At 44.5% G+C, this 21,852-nt stretch overlaps 1 protein-coding gene across 1 annotated transcript; it reads left to right on the top strand.

The window, feature by feature from the left end:
• The first annotated feature begins 10,359 nt into the window (after nucleotides 1-10,359).
• On the top strand, nucleotides 10,360-11,216 carry DEFB136 (defensin beta 136). The gene is made up of 2 exons (XM_027964775.3): nucleotides 10,360-10,549; nucleotides 11,005-11,216. The coding sequence occupies exons 1-2, from the start codon at nucleotides 10,495-10,497 to the stop codon at nucleotides 11,175-11,177; spliced, it is 228 nt and encodes a 75-aa protein (XP_027820576.1). The 5' UTR covers nucleotides 10,360-10,494; the 3' UTR covers nucleotides 11,178-11,216.
• The last annotated feature ends 10,636 nt before the right edge of the window (nucleotides 11,217-21,852 follow it).

Here is a 21,852-nt window from a genome sequence, read left to right as displayed (position 1 = left end):
GGGCTCAAAGAAAACCTTGTGTGCACCAGGAGACTCCACAGAGACTGAGCCAGACCTGCCTTTGAGTGTTTGCGTGTCTCTTTCGGAGGTACGGGTCAGCAGTGGCCTGCTGCAGAGGCAGGGGCTCTGGGTGCAGCAGACCTGGGTGTGGCATAAGCCCTCTTAGAGGAAGTCGCTATTAATCTCACCATAGAGCTCCTAGAACTTACACAGGACTGGGGAAACAGACTGTTAGCACAAACAAAATCCTGTGTGCACCAGAACCCGAAAGAAAGGAGCAGTGACCCCACAAGAGACTGAGCCAGACTTGCCTGTGAAAGTCCAGGAGTCTTGGCGGAGGCGTGGGTAGGCAGTGGCCTGCTGCAGGGTGGGGGCACTGCCTGTAGCAGCGTGTGCATGGAGCCTTTTGAAGGAGGTCACCATTATCTTCATCACCTCCACCATAGTTTGGTCTCGGGTCAAACGACAGGGAGAGACACAGCCCCGCCCAGCAACAGAAAACTGGAGTAAAGATTTACTGAGCTGGCCCTGCCCATCAGAACAAGACCCAGTTTCCCCCTCAGTCAGTCTCTCCCATCAAGAAGCTTCCATAAGCCTCTTAACTTTATCCATCAGAGGGCAGACAGAATGAAAACTGCAATCAAAGAAAACTACTCAAACTGATTACATGGACCACAGCTTTGTCTAACTTAATGACTCTATGAGCTGTGCCATGTAGGACCACCCAATATGGACAGGTCATGGTGGAGAGGTCTAACAAAATCTTGTCCACTGGAGAAGGGCACGGCAAACAAATTCAGTATTCTTTCCTTGAGAACCCCATGAACAGTATGAAAAGGCAAAAAGATAGGACACTGAAAGATGAACTCCCTAGAACAGCAGGTGCCCAATATGCTACTGGAGAAGAGTGGAGAAATAACTCCAGAAAGAATGAAGAGACGGAGCCAAAACGAAAACAGTGCCCAGTTGTGGATGAGGCTGGCAATGGAGGTAAAGTCCAGTGCTATAAAGAGCAATATTACATATGAACCTGGAATGTTAGGTCCATGAATCAAAGCAAATTGGAAGTGCTCAAACAGGAGATGGCAAGAGTGAACATCAATATTTTAGGAATCAGTGAACTAAAAAAGACTGGAATGGGCAAATTTTAATCAGATGACCATTATATCTACTACTGAAGGCAAGAGTCCCTTAAAAGAAATGGAGCAGCCATCATAGTCAACAAAAGAGTCTGAAATGCAGTTCTTGGGTGCAATCTTAAAAACAACAGAATGATCTCTGTTCATTTCCAAGGCAAACCATTCCATATCACAGTAATCCAAGTCTACGCCCCAACCGCTAATGCCAAAGAGCTGAAGTTGAACGGTTCCATCAAGACCTATAAGACCTTCTAGAACTAACACCCAAAAAAGATGTCCTTTACAGGGGACTGGAATGCAAAAGTAGGAAGTCAAGAGATACCTGGAGGAACAGGCAAATTTGACCATGGAATACAAAATGAAGCAAGGCAAAGGCTAACAGAATTTTGCCAACAGAACACACTGGTCTTAGCAGATACCTTCTCCCAACAACACAAGAGAAGACTATGCATGGACATCACCAGATGGTCAACACCAAAATCAGATTGATTATATTCTTTGCAGCCAAAGATGAAGAAGCTCTATACAGTCAGCAAAAACAGACTGGGAACTGACTGTGCCTCAGATCATGAACTCCTTATTGCCAAATTCAGACTTAAATGGAAAAAAGTAGGGAAAACCACTGGACCATTCAGGTATGATCTACGTCAAATCCCTTACAATTATGCAGTAGAAGTGACAAATAGATACAAGGGATTGGATCTGATAGACACAGTACCTGTGGATGGAGGTTCATGACATTGTACAGGAGGCAGTGATCAAGAACATCCCCAAGGAAAAAGAAATGCAAAAAGGCAGAATGGTTGTCTGAGGAGGCCTTACAAATAGCTGAGAAAAGAAGAGAAGCTAAAGGCAAAGGAAAAAAGGGAAGATATACCCATTTGAATGCAGAGTTCCAAAGAATATCAAGGAGAGATAAGAAAGCCTTCCACAGTGATCAATGCAAAGAAATAGAAGAAAACAATAAAATGGGAAAGACTAGATAGAGATCTCTTCAAGAAAATCAGAAATACCAAGGGAACATTTCATGCAAAGATGGGCACCATAAAGGACAGAAATGGTATGGACCTAACAAAAGCAGAAGATATTAAGAAGAGATGGCAAGAAAACAGAAGAACTATACAAAAAAGATATTCATGACCCAGATAACCACGATGGTATAATCACTCACCTAGAGCCAGACATCCTGGAATGTGAAGACAAGTGGGCTTTAGGAAGCATCACTATGAACAAAACTAGTGGAGGGGATGGAATCCCAGTTGAGCTGTTTCAAATCCTATAAGATGATGCTGTGAAAGTGCTACACTCAATGTGCCAGCAAATCTGGAAAACTCAGCAGTGGCCACAGGACTGGAAAAGATCAGTTTTCATTCTAGTCCCAAAGAAAGGCAGTGCCAAAGAATGCTCAAACTACCACACTATTGCACTCATCTCACATGCTAGTAAAGTAATGCTCAAAATTCTCCAAGCCAGGCTTCAACAGTACATGAACTGAGAACTTCCAGATGTTCAAGCTGATTTTAGAAAAGGCAAAGGAACCAGAGATCAAATTGCCAGAAAGTTACATCCAATATCTTCTAATAACCTATAATGGAAAAGAATTTGAAAAGAACAGATATACAGATAGAAATACATTTAGGTATAACCGAATCACTTTGCTGTATACCCAAAACACTGTAAATCAACTATACTTCAATGAAAAATAGAATTAAATAAATTAATAAAATTTCACTCATGACCCTTTGTAACTTGGCTCTACCTCCGTCTCCAGCCTCATCTGTAACCACATCCTACCTTTCAGTGACACCTAAATATGTTTTCATACTTGCACACACCAGACTTTTCTATACCTCTGTGCCCTGATCTGCACAGAGGTATAGATCTATTGATTTTTCCTACAGCCCTCTTTCCTATACTTCCTGGATAATCCCTACTTACCCTAAAAGATTCATCTTCTCCAAGAAGCCTTCCCTGCTTCTCTCAAAGCTCAATTTGGTGCCCCAGGTTTCCATAGTATCCTGTACTTAATTCTTGTTCACAACTTTTACCTCATTATATGAAAATTATAACCTATGGGCCATGCACCAGTGAGGGCAGGAATCTTCTCTATTCTCTGTGTCCCTGGAACCCAGCAAAGGGCCTGGCATAAAGTGCCACTAATGTTGGCCACCCTGAATTGAACTGAACGGAACCTTCCTGGTTGCCTGCTCTCTAGAGCTCTCCATTTCCATGCCCCATGCTAGACTTCCCCTCCGTGCTCACAGTGATCATGGCCCTTCTGTATTTTCCCCACGTGGGTCTGTAACTCACTTCTTACAGACACGAGTCTGAGTAAGGACAGGGTGGGCTGCTGATCTGCTCAGAGTCGTGAGTAAGGCTGAGGATTTGGCACACACCAGGTCCAAGACCAGTGCTGCAGAACTGCCTCTCTCACAGCCCTCACAGAAACCCATGGAGACAAGGACAGCCCTGCTTGCTACAACTGTGTTAGGAAACTCAAGGACCAGGAAGAGACTCAAATGCCCAAAGGAAAAAACCATGTTCTACAGACAATCTGTCTGAAGCTAAGGAAGAAGGTAAACTAGCCCAGGGGCCTTCTGGGCATCTGGCCAGTGGCATAAGGGCATCTGATCTTGAAAGAAAGCACTGAGAACATTCTTCCTTGCGTGTGGCCAGGGACCAGTTCCAAGCCAGCATCTCCTCACAGAATGTCCTAAGACTCCAAACATAATCAAATCTTGCTGAAGGCAATAGTGGATTCACCTGATTACACAGCCCCTTCCAGGCAGAAGTGTCTCTTGATCGCTTGCGACAACCAGACCCCACTTTCCTCTCGGAACTTCTCCAGGTCCAAACAGGAATTTCTTTAGTATCCTCATGTCATGGTCATATGTAACCAGCTGGTTAAAGTTTCTTTTCTACATGGGTTTGGACTTATGCTTTGGTCGGAAGTTCTTGCTCAGAGCTTGTAGGCTGTTAGACACACTGAAACTATGATCTTAATCCTCACACTAAGTCCCACCCCAACATGCAGTTAGAGGAATCTGGTGAAAGAGTGGAGGGTTCTGGATCATGCCTTAGAAGACCCAAGGTTTAGGTCAAGTTTCCCAGTGATCAGAGAAGCTGCTGTGCTCACACCCTTTGCTCCTCTGGTCTGATGTCCCCCAGTTGCTAAGCAGATGGCAGCAATGTACTCCTACCCTCTGACTTCCATGGATTCTCCCATCAGCCCTATATGGCAGAATGGGCCACACTGAACCCCAATATCTACCCCAGCTTGAAACAAGGCTCTTCCCATCTTCCGCTGGGAAGTTCTAGGATCAGAAACATGTCCCTTCATCACACCTTACAGGCTTCCTCCTTTCATTGACCTCGATCTTCCTTTTGACAGAGTGCTTCTACCTAAGGGGATGGGTGTATGTTAAGCTGGGCCATGCCAATATGCCTCAGGCCTTCCCCAGGACTGACACCTCCTCAGGTTTTCCAGGGATGAGCTGGGCATGGGAACAAAGACCCTACAAGAGGACTGGTCTAGGCAAATGCATCTTTAGACCTTGTGATCCTGCGATCTGTTGTGAGACCTTGGATTCCTGGTCAGAACCTGGGGCACTAGCCCTCAGTACTCCCAGGTTCCCAAGCCTCATAGATTAACCACAGAAGAGAAGGTAGAACAGATCTGTCCACTGATATATCTTCCAGGATTGGTGTGATGGGGAGACCTTATTTTAATCCCAGGGGTTTTCATATAGGAAACAGAATCTCTTCCAACTTGTTTCTAGGTAAAGCATTTATTATAACTTGAATATCCTGAGTATTATGCAGTCCATGAAGGCAAGCGTACAACAGACTGCATATCACAAAAGAGAACATTCCAACAATCAAGGCTGTAGCAACATAATGATTCTGTTTGGAAAGAGGGACAAAATTCCTTGGGGAGACCTGGCAAAGCAGTACCCTCAGAAAACAGGCCTGGGAAAAATATTACTTTTTGAACATCCACCCCTGACCCTCATCTAAATTTTTTCCAGTCAAAAAATGTTCTGTGTGCCTTCCTGAACAACCGGATTTTCAGTTACTCCATCAGGGACGAGGAAGTGGAGACCAAGGACGCATCTTGCAGAGACACCCAATTTCTACAAGTCTCAGTGAAAACCCACAGGGCACTAGGGAAGTGCCAGCCTGCCAAAGTCTCTCCTGCTGTCTTCCCATCCCTCTCCTCTCACAATTCTTCTGACTTATAATATTATACAGATACGGCCAAGTCATTTTCCATTCACTTTTGTCTCTTCTCCTCATACAAAGAGGGAGAAAAGAACAATCACCAAGAACCCACAGTCCCTGTATTTTCTGTGTGCCATCTCCATTTGTCCCACAACAACTTATAAAGAGGTACACTGATTCTCATCTTACAGATGAAGACCTGAAATTATGACCCATGAAGTGACTCATCCAATATCACATATCTCAGAAGTAGCAGCGCACAGAGGCCAGCTTGAATCTATCAGAAGCTAAGGTCTGGGTTCTTTGCACTAAAACACATAGCCTGCCTGTACCTCAGAAGAGAAGTTTTGGTGGGAATTGTCAAAGAAACCATTTTCATTCATTTATTCCCATTTGGAGAGCTGAGCTGAAGTACCTGAGCTTGGATCCCATATACAGAGTCTTTTGTAAGCTTTTTCAGCCAAACATACTCCCATTTCCATGATTCTCACAAACCTCAAGCTCTGGCATGGCACAAACTAATGCCACTCTGATAGCACCTTTCATTTCTGTGCCTTACTTTTTTACCTGCTTGTTGTTGTTCAGTCGCTCAGTCGCGTCCCACTCTTTGCAACCCCATGAAGAGCAGCCCGCCAGGCTCCTCTGTCCATGGAATTCTCCAGGCAAGAATACTGGCATGGGTTGCCATGCCTCCTCCAGGGGATCTTCCCCACGCTGGGATGGAACCCGCATCTCCCGCACTGGCAGGCGTGTTCTTTACCACTGAGCCACCAGGGAAGCCCTTTTAGCGCTTACCTGTCTTGAAAATCTTCTCCTGTTCCTGGATAGCTTGACTACTCTGTGATGCATAGTTCTAATAAAGGCCAAGCTCTGTAGCAAGCAGTAAAAGCAAATATTTGAGAAGAATAATTGGTAAGAATGTAGTCTTTGCTCGCTCCGCCCCGTCTCCGCAGGCTCCATCACTTTCGGGCCTAGCGGCCAGAAGGGGTAAAAAGAAGGGCGGGAAGACTTTTTAAAAGCCTGAAAATCCTTTAAAATCAACAAAGCAGGGGGCAAGGTCGGGGGCGCCGGAGCATCCTCCTCAGAGAACCCAGGAGGATGTCACTTCGGCATGCTTCCCACACCTGGGTGACTGTTGGTCCCAGTCCCTAGGTCTGGCGCGAGCCAGAGCCGTCCACGCGCCTGGGTCCACGTGCCTCCGCGGGCCGTCCTCACCCGCACACAGCACATGCCTGAGTACCGGGCGTCTGTGTACCACGTGTACACCCGTCACGAATCTGCCCACCACGTGTCCCACACCAGGCATGCACACGCCACGTGTCCATACATCACCTGTCCGCACACCTGGCGTCTGAGCTGTCCCCCACAAGGGGAGGGAGTGGGCTGCAGTCACTAGTGGGGCATGGGACCGTCCCTGGTGCTGGAGAACATTTGTTTCCTTGATCTGAGAGGTGGTTACACAGTGTTTGCTGTATGTTCAGTCACTGAGCTAAGTCTGTGATGTGTTTTTCTTTATGTGTATTAAATTTCATCTTTTGTCAATATTTTATGTTAAAAGTTTAAGAATAAGAGCCAGCCAGAGGACAGAGGATTTTTAGGATGGTGTGAGGTTTCTGTATGATACTACAAGAGGGATGAAATGTTACACATTTGTCAGAGCTGACAACATAAATCCCACAGGTGAGCCTTAGCATAAAGTACACATTTTGAGTGATAATATATGTCACTGTGGGGGGTCATCATTTGAAACAAACATACCACTCTGGTAGGGGTGATTGACAGGAGGAAGCTGTTTGAACTTTCCACTCAATTTAGCTGTGAACCTAAAACTGTCCTAAAAAAGATGGAGTCTGTAGATTTACAGACATATAGAACAGACTGTGATTGTCAAGAGGGAGGGAAGAGACGCATTGGGAGTTTGGGATTAGCAGATGCAAACTATTACCTATAGGATGGATAATAAACAAGGTCCTACTGTATAGAATGGGGAGCTATATACAATATCCTGTAATAAACAATAATGGAAAAGAAAAGTATAATGTTAATAGCTTAATAATTTTTAATGTAGTTGTAATAATGTAATAATAATAAAATTCAAAAAAAAAAAAACCATGGGAGAAAATAAATTTGCCCATGCAGAAAAATAAACAGTGAAGTCACTGCATTCAGGAACTGTCTGACTAGTAAAATGAAACAGCTGAAAAGGAAGCATAATTCAGTTTGACAGGGTAATTCATTAAGATTCGGGAGGATGTGCAGTGGACATTTTTTTCTCGAAGGTAAAGACAATAGTAAGGCAAGCATAAGAATTCTAGAAAACTAAGAGAAAGGAAGCACCAACACAGCAATACTAAAGAGAAGAGAAGGAAGCCGTTCTGTTTCCCTGGCAGCTTTGTTCAACAAGACTTCAAGCAAAAGGTGGGAACACTTAGCTCACTTAGGAGAAACTCCTTCCCAAAGGCTGGAATGGTGATTTAATAAGACATCTGTGGATAGAAAGGAAAGGGTCTGTCTTGAACATATACTGATTCCCAGACACATGTTAGATCTGCTTTTTTTCCAGAACTGTGTGTAGGAGGGACTCAGAAGTATTTAGAAAATGTTAGGTTCATGCTTCCCATCTTCCCTAAAGCACAACTGAACAATTTAAAATATATGAAGGACAGAGTTCTGAACTGAGTATCAAGACAGCTGACTATCTGATGTCAGCACAGCCCACGGCTTGCTTCCTTCCTTTGTGCAAGTCCACTCACAAATCTGAGCCTTGTTTCCTCCCTCTCTGAGAGAATGAGGTGTCTATGCTGTGGCTGTGTCTATGCTATGGTCTACACTATGTCTACGATAGCAGATGGTGAGCATACGGCCTGGGCTCTATGGGCCAGAATCATATGCCCACTGAAGGGTCTCCTGGGAGCCTTTCCTGGGATCTTGCAAGGGCATCCTCAGCCCTGAACTAGCACTGCCCTAGGTGCCTCTAGTCCACTCGCCCACCATCTCTCTCCCATCCCCATTCCAACCTGCAGCCACGTCCTCAACCATACCCACTGTTGTAAACCAGAATAAAACTTTCCCAGTGATGTCTTGCATTCACTAAGAAGTCTCTTGGAGAGGGTCCACAGAAGAGAAAGAAACACAGCTATAGTGGCCGAATTTAAGAAAGGATAAGGAAGAGGAGAGGGAAAGAGCACAATGTATTTTGTAAGCTTTATCTCATTTCACCCTCAAAAAAAGCCTCTTACAGTGCACTTTTAGAGAAAAGGAAGATTATCGGAAAAAAAAACAACACTGATTCAAAAAGATATATTTCCCCCCAGTGTTCATAGCAGCCCTATGGAAGCAACCTAAGTGTCCATCAACAGAACATTCCTGTGTGCTCAGTCATGCCTGACTCTTTGCAACCCACCTGGACTGTAGCCCACCAGGCTCCTCTGTCCATGGAATTTTTCCAGGCAAGAATACTGGAGCGAGTTGCCATTTCCTGCTCCAGAGGATCTTCCCAACGCAGAGACTGGACCTGTGTCTCCTGCATCTCCTGTATTGCAGGCAAATTCTTTACTGCTGAACCACCAGCAAAGCCCCATCAACAACAAAAAAAAAAAGATTAAAAAAGTTACGCTATATGCAAATATAAATATATACACGTGCAATGAAATACTATTCAGCCATGAAAAAGAACAAAATTTTGCTATTTACAACAACATGGACTTGGAGGGTATTATAATAACTGAAATAAGACAGAGAAAGACAAATATGGTATGATATCATTTATATGTGGAATCTTTATAAAAAGATACAACAAACTAGTGAATAGACCAAAATAAAGCAGATTCACAGATAGAATATATATAGTGGTTACCGGTGGGGAGAGGGAAGAGCAGAGGGGCAATAAAGGGGTAGAGAATTACAAGGTACAAACAGGTATAAAATCAGATACAAGGCTATGTTGTACAACACAGCAAATCTAGCCAATATTTTGTAATAACTAGAAATGGACCCTTAACATTTGTGAATCACTATATTGTATGCCTGTAACTTTCATAATATTGTACAGCAACTCTACCTCAATTTTTTTTAATCCTAAAAATAAAAAAAGAGGGAAAGAAAGAGAAAAAGAAAAGAGGAAGCTGAAACTCAGAGATGCTAAATAATTCATCCAAGGGCCTGTGACAGCAAAACAGGGTGTAACCAATAAAACTATGCTCTGCTGCCGCTTTACAGACTCAGAATCCTACAGTCTTGGATCATTCGGGTACAAGCCTGGCTCAGGGGCAAGAATAAAGCCTAAGTTCATGCCTTCTTCTTTCCCACCATCCCTCCAGGGAGGCAGACCTAATGACCCTTCCCGGGAACCGCGGCCCTCTAGCTCCAGGGAAGCATTGTTCTGCTCTACTCCTAACAGAGGGCAGCCAACCCTGAACCAGCTCTTCCTGCTCTCAGGGGCCAGAAGAGAATTCGAACTCACCCACTGCAAAAACAGAACCTTCCCCAGAGCTGGTTCCCCAAATCCAGCTGACTTTCTACATCAGCCATCTAGAAAACAAAGTGGCTCAGTGAACTGTTCTGGGGGGATGAGATTCCCTGCAGCGCAAGCCTCCAATAGGCAAATAAGCTTTCCCTTCTTCACTATGTCTGAACACCTACCTAACTCTTGGTCAGGCCAACAGTTGACACCCTGAGATCCTTTGCTTCTTGGAACACTGTAAACTCTTGCTGACACCCTTTCCGGCCTTCAGTTAAGCCTGTTTTATCACATCGCCTCTCTGGGCTCCCGTGTTTTCAATGGGATGGCAAAGAATGGGAGGAACAGGCAGACGTTTCCCTGCCATTTTCCCATCAGTGTCCATTTGAAGTGACACAGGCATAGTGCTCAGTCCTGAGCATGGTGGTGCCTAGTCTCTCCCTTTCTTCTACCTGGACTGAGTCCTTTCCTCTCCCATGATTTGTAGAAGAGGAAGCCGCACAGAATGGCCCAGGGATTCCTTTTCCTGTAATCCTGAGAAAGCCTGTCTCCCCTGGGTATCCCTCCAGATAGAATGAGGCCAGTGTCCAGCCCCACCCAGCCTTGCCCAGCACTATAAAGGAGCCTCCCAGATAGCCACCCCCAGGAGGCTGTAGCTCTGTGTCCTCATCAACTATGAGACTCCGTCTCTCGGGGTTACTCTTCCTCCTGGTGATCTCATTGCCTTCAGGTAAGTAAGGATGGGTGTGGGTCATGAAAATTGAGGGTCTTCTGAGGATTGAGGCACTTGAAATGCCCCATTGGTATAAGCCCAGCAGGGAGACCACGGTATCAGTGAGCAGAGGGGCTAGAGGCAAGAGGTGGTTGCGTGTTATTCAGCCCCTGCCCTGATCATCTGTTGCTACCTCCTGAAAGTCTGCCGCAGCTTAAGAGAGGGGAGCCCTTTTCACCACATGCATAGATCACTATCCAGATATTTACAATCCTGTTTCCCTCAGCTTCCTCTGATTAGCGCTGGACTCAGTGGCCCTCGCCAAAATGTAACAGCAGATGAGAGGTCGGAGTGTAGAAGGAAAACCCCAAACTGAGAAGCAATTCACCAGAAAGGAGAGGACAGCCCTAAGATTTCCCCTAGGCTCCTGAAGACTGATTTTTCTTTTATGTGTACGTGTTTTTCTCCTTCAGGGAACAGTGTGTTTAGAAATGATGGAGCGACAGTCCGTACTTGCACTCGACGTGGTGGCAACTGTTACTTTGGCTGTAAACTGGGATGGAAATGGGTCGCCTTCTGTCACAATGTATTGTCTTGCTGCATAGAACTGAAGATTAATAAACCCCCTCAGGTCAACTTACCATGACCCTCACCTCATGTGTGCAATTAAAAAGATACACAAATGGCTAAATGGATGAGACCTCCAATTTGTGTGTAAGGATGGTTAACTGGGCTCTGGGTAACAAAAAGGGGCCAGATTATAACCAATTTACTGGCAAAATCTCAGACGTGCTTTCTTAAAGGGGCATTGTGGCAGTATGCTTTCCTACTCTCCTTTCTGCCCTCCAATCTCCAATAAGTAATTCCTACATCCAATTCAAAATCAGTTGATTAATACATGACTACAGGCCCAAGTACATCATGAGAAACTCTGGGCTGGAAGAAGCACAAGCTGGAATCAAGATTGCCGGGAGAAATATCAATAACCTCAGATATGCAGATGACACCACCCTTATGGCAGAAAGTGAAGAGGAACTAAAAAGCCTCTTGATGAAAGTCAAAGAGGCGAGTGAAAAAGTTGGCTTAAAGCTCAACATTCAGAAAACAAAGATCATGGCATCTGGTCCCATCACTTCATGGGAAATAGATGGGGAAACAGTAGAAACAATGTCAGACTTTATTTTGGGGGGCTCCAAAATCACTGCAGATGGTGATTGCAGCCATGAAATTAAAAGACACTTACTCCTTGGAAGGAAAGTTATGACCAACCTAGACAGCATATTGAAACACAGAGACATTACTTTGCCAACAAAGGTCCGTCTAGTCAAGGCTATGGTTTTTCCTGTGGTCATGTATGGATGTGAGAGTTGGACTGTGAAGAAGGCTGAGCGCCAAAGAATTGATGCTTTTGAACTGTGGTGTTGGAGAAGACTCTTGAGAGTCCCTTGGACTGCGAGGAGATCCAACCAGTCCATTCTGAAGGAGATCAGCCCTGGGTGTTCATTGGAAGGACTGATGCTGAAGCTGAAACTCCAATACTTTGGCCACCTCATGAGAAGAGTTGACTCATTGGAAAAGACTCTGATGCTGGGAGGGATTGGGGGCAGGAGGAGAAGGGGACAACAGAGGATGAGATGGCTGGATGGCATCACTGACTCGATGGACATGAGTTTGGGTGAACTCCAGGAGTTGGTGATGGACAGGGAGGCCTGGCGTGCTGCAATTCATGGGGTCACAAAGAGTCAGACATGACTGAGCGACTGAACTGAACTGAACTGAACAGGCCCAAGTATAAGACATCCACTGAACCTAATAATGGGCTTCCCAGGTGGCACAGTAGTAAAATATCTGCCTGCCAATTGCAAAAACCTGGGTTCTATCCCTGGGTCAAGAAGATCTCCTATAGTAGGAAATAGCAACCCACTCCAGTATTCTTGCCTGGAAAACTCATATGGACAGAGGAGCAACTGAGCATACACACACGCCTAATAACAATAGCTGACCACATGCCAGTCCCATTTTTAAGTGGTTTCAGTCAGTTCAGTCACTCAGTCATGTCCAACTCTTTGTGACCCCATGGACTGCATGCAGCATGCCAGGCTTGCCTGTCTATCACCAACTCCTGGAGCTTACTCAAACTCATGTCCATTGTATTGGTGATGCCATCCAACCATCTCATCCTTGGTCATCCCCTTCTCCTCCTGACTTCAATCTTTCCCAGCATCAAGGTCATTTCCAATGAATCAGTTCTTCGCATCAGATGGCCAAAGTATTGGAATTTCAGCTTCAGCCTAAGTCCTTCCAATAAATGTTCAGGACTGATTTCCTTTAGGAGGGACTGATTGGATCTCTTTGCAGTCCAAGGGACTCTCAAGAGTCTTCTCCAACACCACAGTTCAAGAGCATCAATTCTTCGACGCTCAGCTTTCTTTATAGTCCAACTCTTACATCCATACATGACTATTGGAAAAACCATAGCCTTGACTAGACAGACCTTGGTTGTCAAAGTAATGTCTCTGCTTTTTAATATGCTATCTAGATTGGTCATAACTTTCCTTCCAAGGAGCAAGCCTTTTTTAATTGTATGACGGCAATCACCATCTGCAGTGATTTTGGAGCCCAAGAAAATTAAGTCTCTCACTGTTTCCCCATCTATTTGTGATGGGACCAGATGCCATGATCTTTGTTTTCTGAATGTTGAGTTTTAAGCCAACTTTTTTACTCTCCTCTTTCACTTACATCAAGAGGCTTTTTAGTTCTTCTTTGCTTTCTGCCATAAGGGTGATATCTGATATCTGAGGTTATTGACATTTCTCCCAGCAATCTTGATTCCAGCTTGTGCTTCTTCCACCCCAGCGTTTCTCATGATGAACTCTGCATATAAGTTAAATAAGCAGGGTGACAATATACAGCCTTGACATATTCCTTTTCCTATTTGGAACCAGTCTGTTGTTCCATGTCCAGTTCTAACTGTTGCTTCCTGACCTGCATACAGATTTCTCAAGAGGCAGGTAAGGTGGTCTGGTATTCCCATCTCTCTCAGAATTTTCCACAGTTTATTGTGATCCACACAGTCAAAGGCTTTGACATAGTCAATAAAACAGAAATAGATGTTTTTCTGGAACTCCTTTGCTTTATCCATGATCCAGCAGATGTTGGCAATTTGATCTCTGGTTCCTCTGCCTTTTCTAAAACCAGCTTGAACATCAGGGATTTCACGGTTCACGTATTGCTGAAGCCTGGCTTGGAGAATCTTGAGCATTACTTTACTAGCATGTGAGATGAGTGCAATTGTGCAGTAGTTTGAGCATTCTTTGGCATTGCCTTTCTTTGGGATTGAAATGAAAAGTGACTTTTTCCAGTCCTGTGGCCACTGCTGAGTTTTCTAATATTGCTGGCATATTGAATGCAGCACTTTCACAGCATCATCTTTCAGGATTTGAAATAGCTCTACTGGAATTCCATCACCTCCACTAGCTTTGTTCATAGTGATGCTTTCTAAGGCCCACTTGACTTCACATTCCAGGATGTCTGGCTCTAGATGAGTGATCACATCATCGTGATTATCTGGGTCGTGAAGATCTGTTTTGTACAGTTCTTCTGTGTATTCTTGCCACCTCTTCTTAATCTCTTCTGCTTCTGTTAGGTCCAGACCATTTCTGTCCTTTATTGAGCCCATCTTTGCGTGAAATGCCACTTCTCAATTATGAAGCAAAGGAATATAACTGAATGTATGTTTTCATTGAAGTATAGTTGATTGACAATGTGTTAGTTTCAAGTATACAGCAACATTATTCAGTTATGCGTGTGTGTGTGTGTGTGTGTGTGTGTAGGTGTGTGCTCAGTCACTAAATCATGTTAAACTCTTTGCAACTCCATAGAGTGTACCCCACCAGGCTCTTCTGTCCACAGGATTTCCCAGGCAAGAATACTGGAATGGGTTGCCACTTCCTTCTCCAGGGGATCTTCCCAACCCAAGGACTGAACCCATGTATTGTGTTTCCTGTATTGGTAGGCAGGTTCTTTACCACTGCACCACCTGGGAAGTCCATTATATATATACACAAATTTTTAATATTATTTTCCATTATAGATTATTATAAAATATTGAATATAGTTCCCTGTGCTATGCCCTTGTTGTTTATCCATTTTATATATAGTAGTGTGTGTTTGTTGGAGAAGGCAATGGCACCCCACTCCAGTATTCTTGCCTGGAAAATCCCATGGACGGAGGAGCCTGGTGGGCTACAGTCCATGGGGTCGCTAAGAGTCGGACACGACTGAGCGACCTCACTTTCACTTTTCACTTTCCTGCATTGGAGAAGGAAATGGCAACCCGCTCCAGTGTTCTTGCCTCCAGAATCCCAGAGACGGGGGGGCCTGATGGGCTGCCGTCTCTGGGGTCGCACAGAGTCGGACACGACTGACGCAACTTAGCAGCAGCAGCAGCAGCAGTGTGTGTTAGTTAATCCCAAACTCCTAATTTATCCCTCTGTCCCTTTCCCCACTGGCAACCATAAGTTTGTTTTCTGTGTCTGTGAATCTTTTCTGTTTTGTAAATAAGCTCCTTTGTATCATTTTTTTTAGATTCCACATATAAGTGATATCATATGATAATTGTCTTTCTCTATCTGACTTACTTCACTTACTATGATAATCTCTAGGTCCATCTATGTTGTTGCTAATGGAATTATGTCATTCTTGTTAATGGCTACGTAATATACAATTTTACATATATATATATATATATATCTCACATCTCCTTTATCTATTCATCTGTGGATAGACACTTACTTGCTTCCTTGTCCTGGCTATTGTAAATACAGCTTCAGTGAACACTGGGTAATGCAAGTATCTTTTCTTACGAGAGTTTTCATCTTTCCTGGATATATGCCCAGAAGTGGGGCTGCTGGATCATATGGTAGCTCTATTTTCAGTTTTTTAAGGAACAGCTATGCTGTTCTCCATAGTGGCTGCCGCCATTTACATTCCCGCTAACACTGGGGACAGGTTCTTTGTTTCCCATACTGTCTCCAGTGTTTATTGTGCATAGACTTTTTGATGATAACTATTCTGATTGATGTGAGACAATACCTCATACAGTTTTGATTTGCATTTCACCAGTAACTTCCATCTGGATGTATTGATTGGAGATTATAGTCCAATGAGGAATCAAGGATCCAACTAGATCCGATAGCAAGTCCCTCAAAACTTCCCATGACTTCAGGCTATAATGCCTCTGGCTGTTAAGTTGTATTTTTGAGGCTACTCGCAACTTTCATGATTCAAGACCAGTGTGGCCTTAAGATTTCATGTGCCAGACATTGCTGCTTTCACCACTGCAGTGGAAGCAATGGCCCATCCACACCCACACGAAACTTCTAGCTCTCTATGGGGGGTGCTGGTCCAGCAGCCCTTCCTCACCTCCCCTCCAGCACCTCTGACCAGGGGCAGACATCACAGATCTTCATCAAGACCCCTGTCATCCAGAGGAATGGGTTAAGAAGATGTGCTACATAAATTCAATGGAATATTACTCGGGCATTAAAAAGATGGAATAATGCCATTTACAGTAACATGGATGGACAGACAGAGAAGGAAAAACATTGTATGACAACTTTTACGTGTGGAATCTAAAAAGAAATTGAAAGGTGGCTGCTACAAGCCAAGAACAATGCCGTGATTCTTGGCCTCTGGAGGAGAAGAATTTGATCCAGGGATGGTGATGAGTCTCGATCACTCAGAGCTTTTTGTGTAATAAAGTTTTATTAAAGTATAAAAGAGATAGAGAAAGCTTCTGACATAGACATCAGACGGGGACAGAAAGAGTGCCCCCTTGCTAGTTTTTAGCAAAGAGTTATATACCTATCAGCAAGCTGCTAATTAAAGAAAGGAAACACCTCAAAACTAAGAGAGTTGCACCAGGCTCCTCACCCACAACATGCATTTTGAGATAGCATTGGCACAAGGTGAGTCATCCCAGGCCACAAAACAATTGACATGAATCGAAAGGCAAATACATAGTTCATTAACATAGCTGAAGGAAGATATTTCCATGAGAAAAACGCATTGGTTAGCTCAAGGTTTGATATAAAGTTAAATTCAGGTGGAACCAGGGTCCACTGTGACAACACAGCATTATAAGAGAAAAAAGAAATTAAAACGCCTGCCCCTTGCAGTTCTATTTCCTCCTGCCTGCTTGAGGACCTCTGGCCTCCCTATGGCGGCTATTAATACTCTCAAAATGATACAAATGAACTTACTTAGAAAACAGAAAGAGGCTCACAGACTTAGAGAAGGAACTTGGGGTTCCGCAGGGGTTGGGGGGTAGGGGGAGGGAAGATGGGGGAAGGGGATACTCAAGAGAGTTTGGGATGGATATGTATGCACTGCTGTATTTAAAATGAATGACCAACAAGGTCCTATTGTACAGCACATGGAACTCTGCTCGATGCCATGTGGCAGCCTGGCTGGGAGGGGAGTTTGGGGGAGAATGGGTACATGTGTATGTGTAGCTGAGTCACTCTGCTATCCGCCTGAAACTATCACAATACTGTTAATTAGCTATACCCCAAGAATTTTTTTTTTTAATAAATAAAGACCTTAATCATTGTCTGCTTAGGAAAATAAAACTTAGCAGCTGAGTTTCAGATTTTCCCTTCTCCAAGGATAGGCCTGAAGGAAACATATCTGCTCAGACTCTTTCCTGCCTCTGATCCTCAACATTTCAGAAAAAAAAAAAAAAAAAAAAGCCAGAAGTCATCCCTGGTGCACAGGATATTGTATTTTAGCTTGCCCATTGCATTCTGTCTAGAGAGGGTCCCAGGTGTTGGGCTATTATGCTTGCTCTCTTAAGCCCACTCACTAACCAAAAGAGAGAAGAGGTTTGTAGCTCACAAATGCCTATAAATGCAGTGAAATTAACACAAAAGGAGAAAATAAGACAGACAACTAGATGAAGGAAAAAAAAAAAAACAAATATTCTTTCACCAAATTTCCAAAGGGTCCACAGGACCCCATCCCCACCCCAAAAAGACTAAAAATCCCTACCCTTTTCTTGCGGTTCCTAAGGCCATCATTCCACCAGCCTGAGGGGAGGAACAGCTCTCACTTGGCAAAAAAAGACATCAAAGAAGACGTGACCTTGTCTTTGCTTTTCTGCCCTGCAGCTTAGATAAGACTGGAAAGTTCAGAGTCATTCTTGCTGAAAACTGCATGTGAAACGAGTAAACTGTCACACACAAAGGCCTTTATGGATTCACCAGGGGTTCCATGGGTGTTACTTAGAGGTGGCGGCCACCCACTCAGAAAACCAAAGCACCCCGTCCGGGCTCCCCGTCCCACAGCAGTCATGGAGAGGGTCCCAGATCCTCCACTCTGTCTCTGCCTGTCTCTGTCTCTCTCTCCAAAGTAAAGTAGAACCTGGGAGGATACAAGAAGGTAATGACTAATAAATCCTGGATTCTGCCGGCCTGGGGTCACCTAAGGCCAGGTCTGGCCCTGGAGCTGCTCTGCTCGTGCCAGCAGTGAACAACCACGTGAGGGCTGCTTCTGCCCACCTTCAGTCGGGGCCTGGAGGACACCTGGGGCAGGACCTGATAAGAGTCTGATGACAGAACGGCTGAGGAGCAGCGGGACCCACTGAAGCATAAGGACTCACGATGTTCCCTGGGCTGCCGGCCGCCTGGCGCGGATCAGGGGCCCTGATGCCATCAGGACTCATTAATGGGAGCGGAGCCGTGTACTCATTCAGAATGGGCCTCAGTATCAGACAATTTGGATTCAAATTCAGGTCCTTCCAGAACCATGTCTTAGCACGGAGCCTGACACACAGCAGCGCTGGGTAATTGCTGACTCACAGGTGAGCCTTCACTAGTGATCAGCACGGAGCCTGACACACAGCAGCCCTGGGTAATTGCTGACTCACAGGTGAGCCTTCACTGTGCGTATGTGTGTTTCGTCACTCAGCCTCGTCCAACTCTATGGACTCCGTGGACTATAGCCCGCCAGGCTCCTCTGTCCATGGGATTTCGCAGGCCAGAATACTGGAGTGGGTTGCCATTTCCTTCTCCAGGAGATCTCCCTAACCCAAGGACTGAACCCACATGTCCTGCTTGGCATGTGGATTCTTTACCACTGCGCAACCTAGGAAGCCCAGTACTCAATACAAACAAGTTGTGTTTTTTTTTTTCAGACTAGTACTTGTTGCTGCTGGTGGTACTATTGGAGCTGGCCCGCTGCCCCCTGATTTTATCAAGTTCCCTCCTCACTGTGATGGGGCAAACCGCCAGGGCAGCAGCTCCCAGAAGCCCCTACAATCTAGGTGCATTAACACGATGACCTATTCCTAAAGGTAGCCACTGCTGGAGAGGACGGCACTGAGGTCCAGCTCCTGGGAAGAAGCTCCCCCAGCTGGTATGTCCCTCCACCCCAGGCACGGCCACACCCCATCCTCACCGCTTCCTCCTAGGAAACCATGTGGTTCGCAAGCAAAGCCCTGGCCCAGGAGCCCGGAAGCTCCCTCTGCTCGGGGAGCTCAGATCCCACGTGTCTCTCAGTCAAAAAAACCAAGCCATAAAACAGAGGCAATATTCTAACAAATTCAATTAAGATTTTAACTTTTTTTTTTAAATTATTTTTCCATGTTAAAAAAAATATTTTAAAAAATCAGGCGGTGGGCAGGATTTGGCCCACAGGGCTGGGTTTGCCAACCTCTGCTCCAGGGGATGTTTCAGCCCCTTGGCTAGCTGTGGAAGTCACAGGAAGTGCCGAAGCCATAGAGCCTGGACCAGGGTGTGTGCCCTCAAGGGGCTTATAATCTACACAGAGCCACGACAGATGCATAAGCACACACAGGGACCCATGTCTTGGTATCCGTCAGTATCACCGCTATCCTTTCCTTTGTTCCTTGGATATCAGTTGCCTACCCACTGCGTGCCAGGCACTGCCCTGGCCTGTGGGGGACATGGAGACAGAGCCCCAGCTCTGCCCTGGGGACCCCTGCTCCCACTACCGGCTGTGTGAGCAAGGCTTCTGGGACATTGACCCCAGGGCTATGTCAGGGAGCACATGGATGAGAAGGTGGAGGACAACAGCAAGAAGTGGGGCCCCCCAAGTCACCCCAGACTTCTTTATCCATCATTGTGACCTTGGACCACTTACTAAACTCCAAACCTCAGCTTCTCCTCTTAAAAAAATCAATATTAAGGTACAATGGAGTCAGAAAGATTCAGCAAAGAAAAACTTGGCACTGTAATACTAAAGCGTAACAAATGCTCCATGTGTGCTGAAAACGTCAGTTTGGGATTAAAAATTGTTTGATGTCAAACAAAGAGAGAAAATAATAATATTTCTTTCAAGTGATTGTTGTGAAGCTTAAGTGAGATATTTGCAAGGCCTCACATATATTAGATGCTTAATAAATCATACCTATACTGATTCAAAAAAGCCTTCCTTATAAACACTATTTCTGACCATTCTATGCAGTTCTGAGCTATGTTTATTCCTTCCAAGGTAAAAACAAAGCATTCGCAATGCAAAAAACTCATTCTTGTCTTCATTTGTTTTTTGTACTCATTTATTCATCTAACAAAAATATAATTCATGGCTACTATGGGAATAGGCACCAAAAAAAAAAAAAAAAAAAAACCCTGTGTTCGCCATCTTCATTGAATTTATAGCACACTAGAAGTGATAAACCAAAAGCAAATGAATTAGAAAAGCAAACAAATCAATGATCATAAAAATGGTCACTTTCCACATCTTTCTAAATGATTTTTGTGTTCATTCACTCAGTCATGTCTGACTCTTTGCCACCCCCTTGGACTGTAGCCCACCAGGCTCCTCCGTCCATGGGATTTTTCAGGCAAGAATACTGGAGTGGGTTGTACCAATGTTTATTGGGTTATTTTTAAATGCTGCATTAATCATTACAGTCTGTAGGAAAAATCACAATAAAATTGTCTTTATAAGAACCTATTCCCCTAAACAATTTTTTTTCTTTTTTCCCCTATACATTTTAATGGAGCTTAGGGGCTTCCCTGGTGGCTCAGAGGTTAAAGCATCCGCCTGCAATGCAGGAGACCTGGGTTCGATCCCTGGGTCGGGAAGATCCCCTGGAGAAGGAAATGGCAACCCACTCCAGTATTCTTGCCTGGAGAATCCCATGGACAGCGGAGCCTGGTGGGCTACAGTCCACGGGGTCGCAAAGAGTCGGACACGACTGAGCGACCTCACTTTCACTTATATGACTTCACCAATTCTCATAAAAGCAAAGTGGAAATTATGATAGCCTTGTATTAATAAAATACATGATGGTGAAACTATCTACTCAGTCTATAAGAAATCACACAAATGGTAATTGCTTTGAAGGAAGGTGCAGGGGCACATCAATCTATACACGTGTGTACGTACATATATACATAAGGGTGCATTTGTACACACAATCCGTGTAACCACACCCTGACCAAGATATAGGACACTTCCACCACCCCCAGAAGATTCTCTCTTGCCCCTTCTACGTCAATAACCACACCAGAGGGAGCCACTAATCTACGTTATATCACCATCAGTTAGTTTTGCTTATGACTGAATTTTGTGGAAATGGACTCACTGCATGCAGTCTTACGCGTTTGACTTCTTTCATTCAATACTGTGTTTATAAAGTTCATCTGTTAAAAATAAAAAATAAAAATAAAGGTCATCTGTTATGTTGCCTGTCATGGTAGTTCGTTCTTTTTTCTTACCGTGTACATACCACGACGTATCTGTATACCAATTTCTTAGGGAATGCTGACAGTTTCCAAACTGGGTGTACCAATTTAACTCCAACAGCAGTGTGTGAGAGTCCAGGTTGCCTCGTATCTTCACAAACACTTAGCAGCGTCTTTCACAGTCTCACCATTCTGGTGTTTGTCTACTGTCTTGCTATTTTAACTTGTATTCCTCTAATAAACGTAATATAGAGCATCTTTTCACGGGCTTATTGGCCATCTGGAGAGCCTCAGTTATGAAACATCTGTTCAAACCTTTCCCCAATCTTATTGGGCTATTTGTCATTTCTTTACTGGTGTGTAGGACTTCTAATACATTTGAGTTGACAAATATATTTATGGTAATGAATTGATCTTTGTCTGCTTTAAAACTGAGCTCCACAGTCCTGGTGCCACAGCTGAGTCATGAGCCCATCACTAAGTTAAAGACAGAGGAGCCCAGACAAGAGCTTGGGTTTCCTAAAATTCCATTACACCATGTCTCCTATTCCCTAACATATTGTAACATGTACACAGGCGAAGATGAAAGGGAAGGCGGGGGGGAAATGA

This window comes from Ovis aries, chromosome 2 (genome assembly GCF_016772045.2).
Source record: "Ovis aries strain OAR_USU_Benz2616 breed Rambouillet chromosome 2, ARS-UI_Ramb_v3.0, whole genome shotgun sequence".
In the NCBI taxonomy this organism is placed as follows: Eukaryota; Metazoa; Chordata; class Mammalia; order Artiodactyla; family Bovidae; genus Ovis; species Ovis aries.
This window is presented reverse-complemented; position numbering and strand designations above follow the sequence as displayed.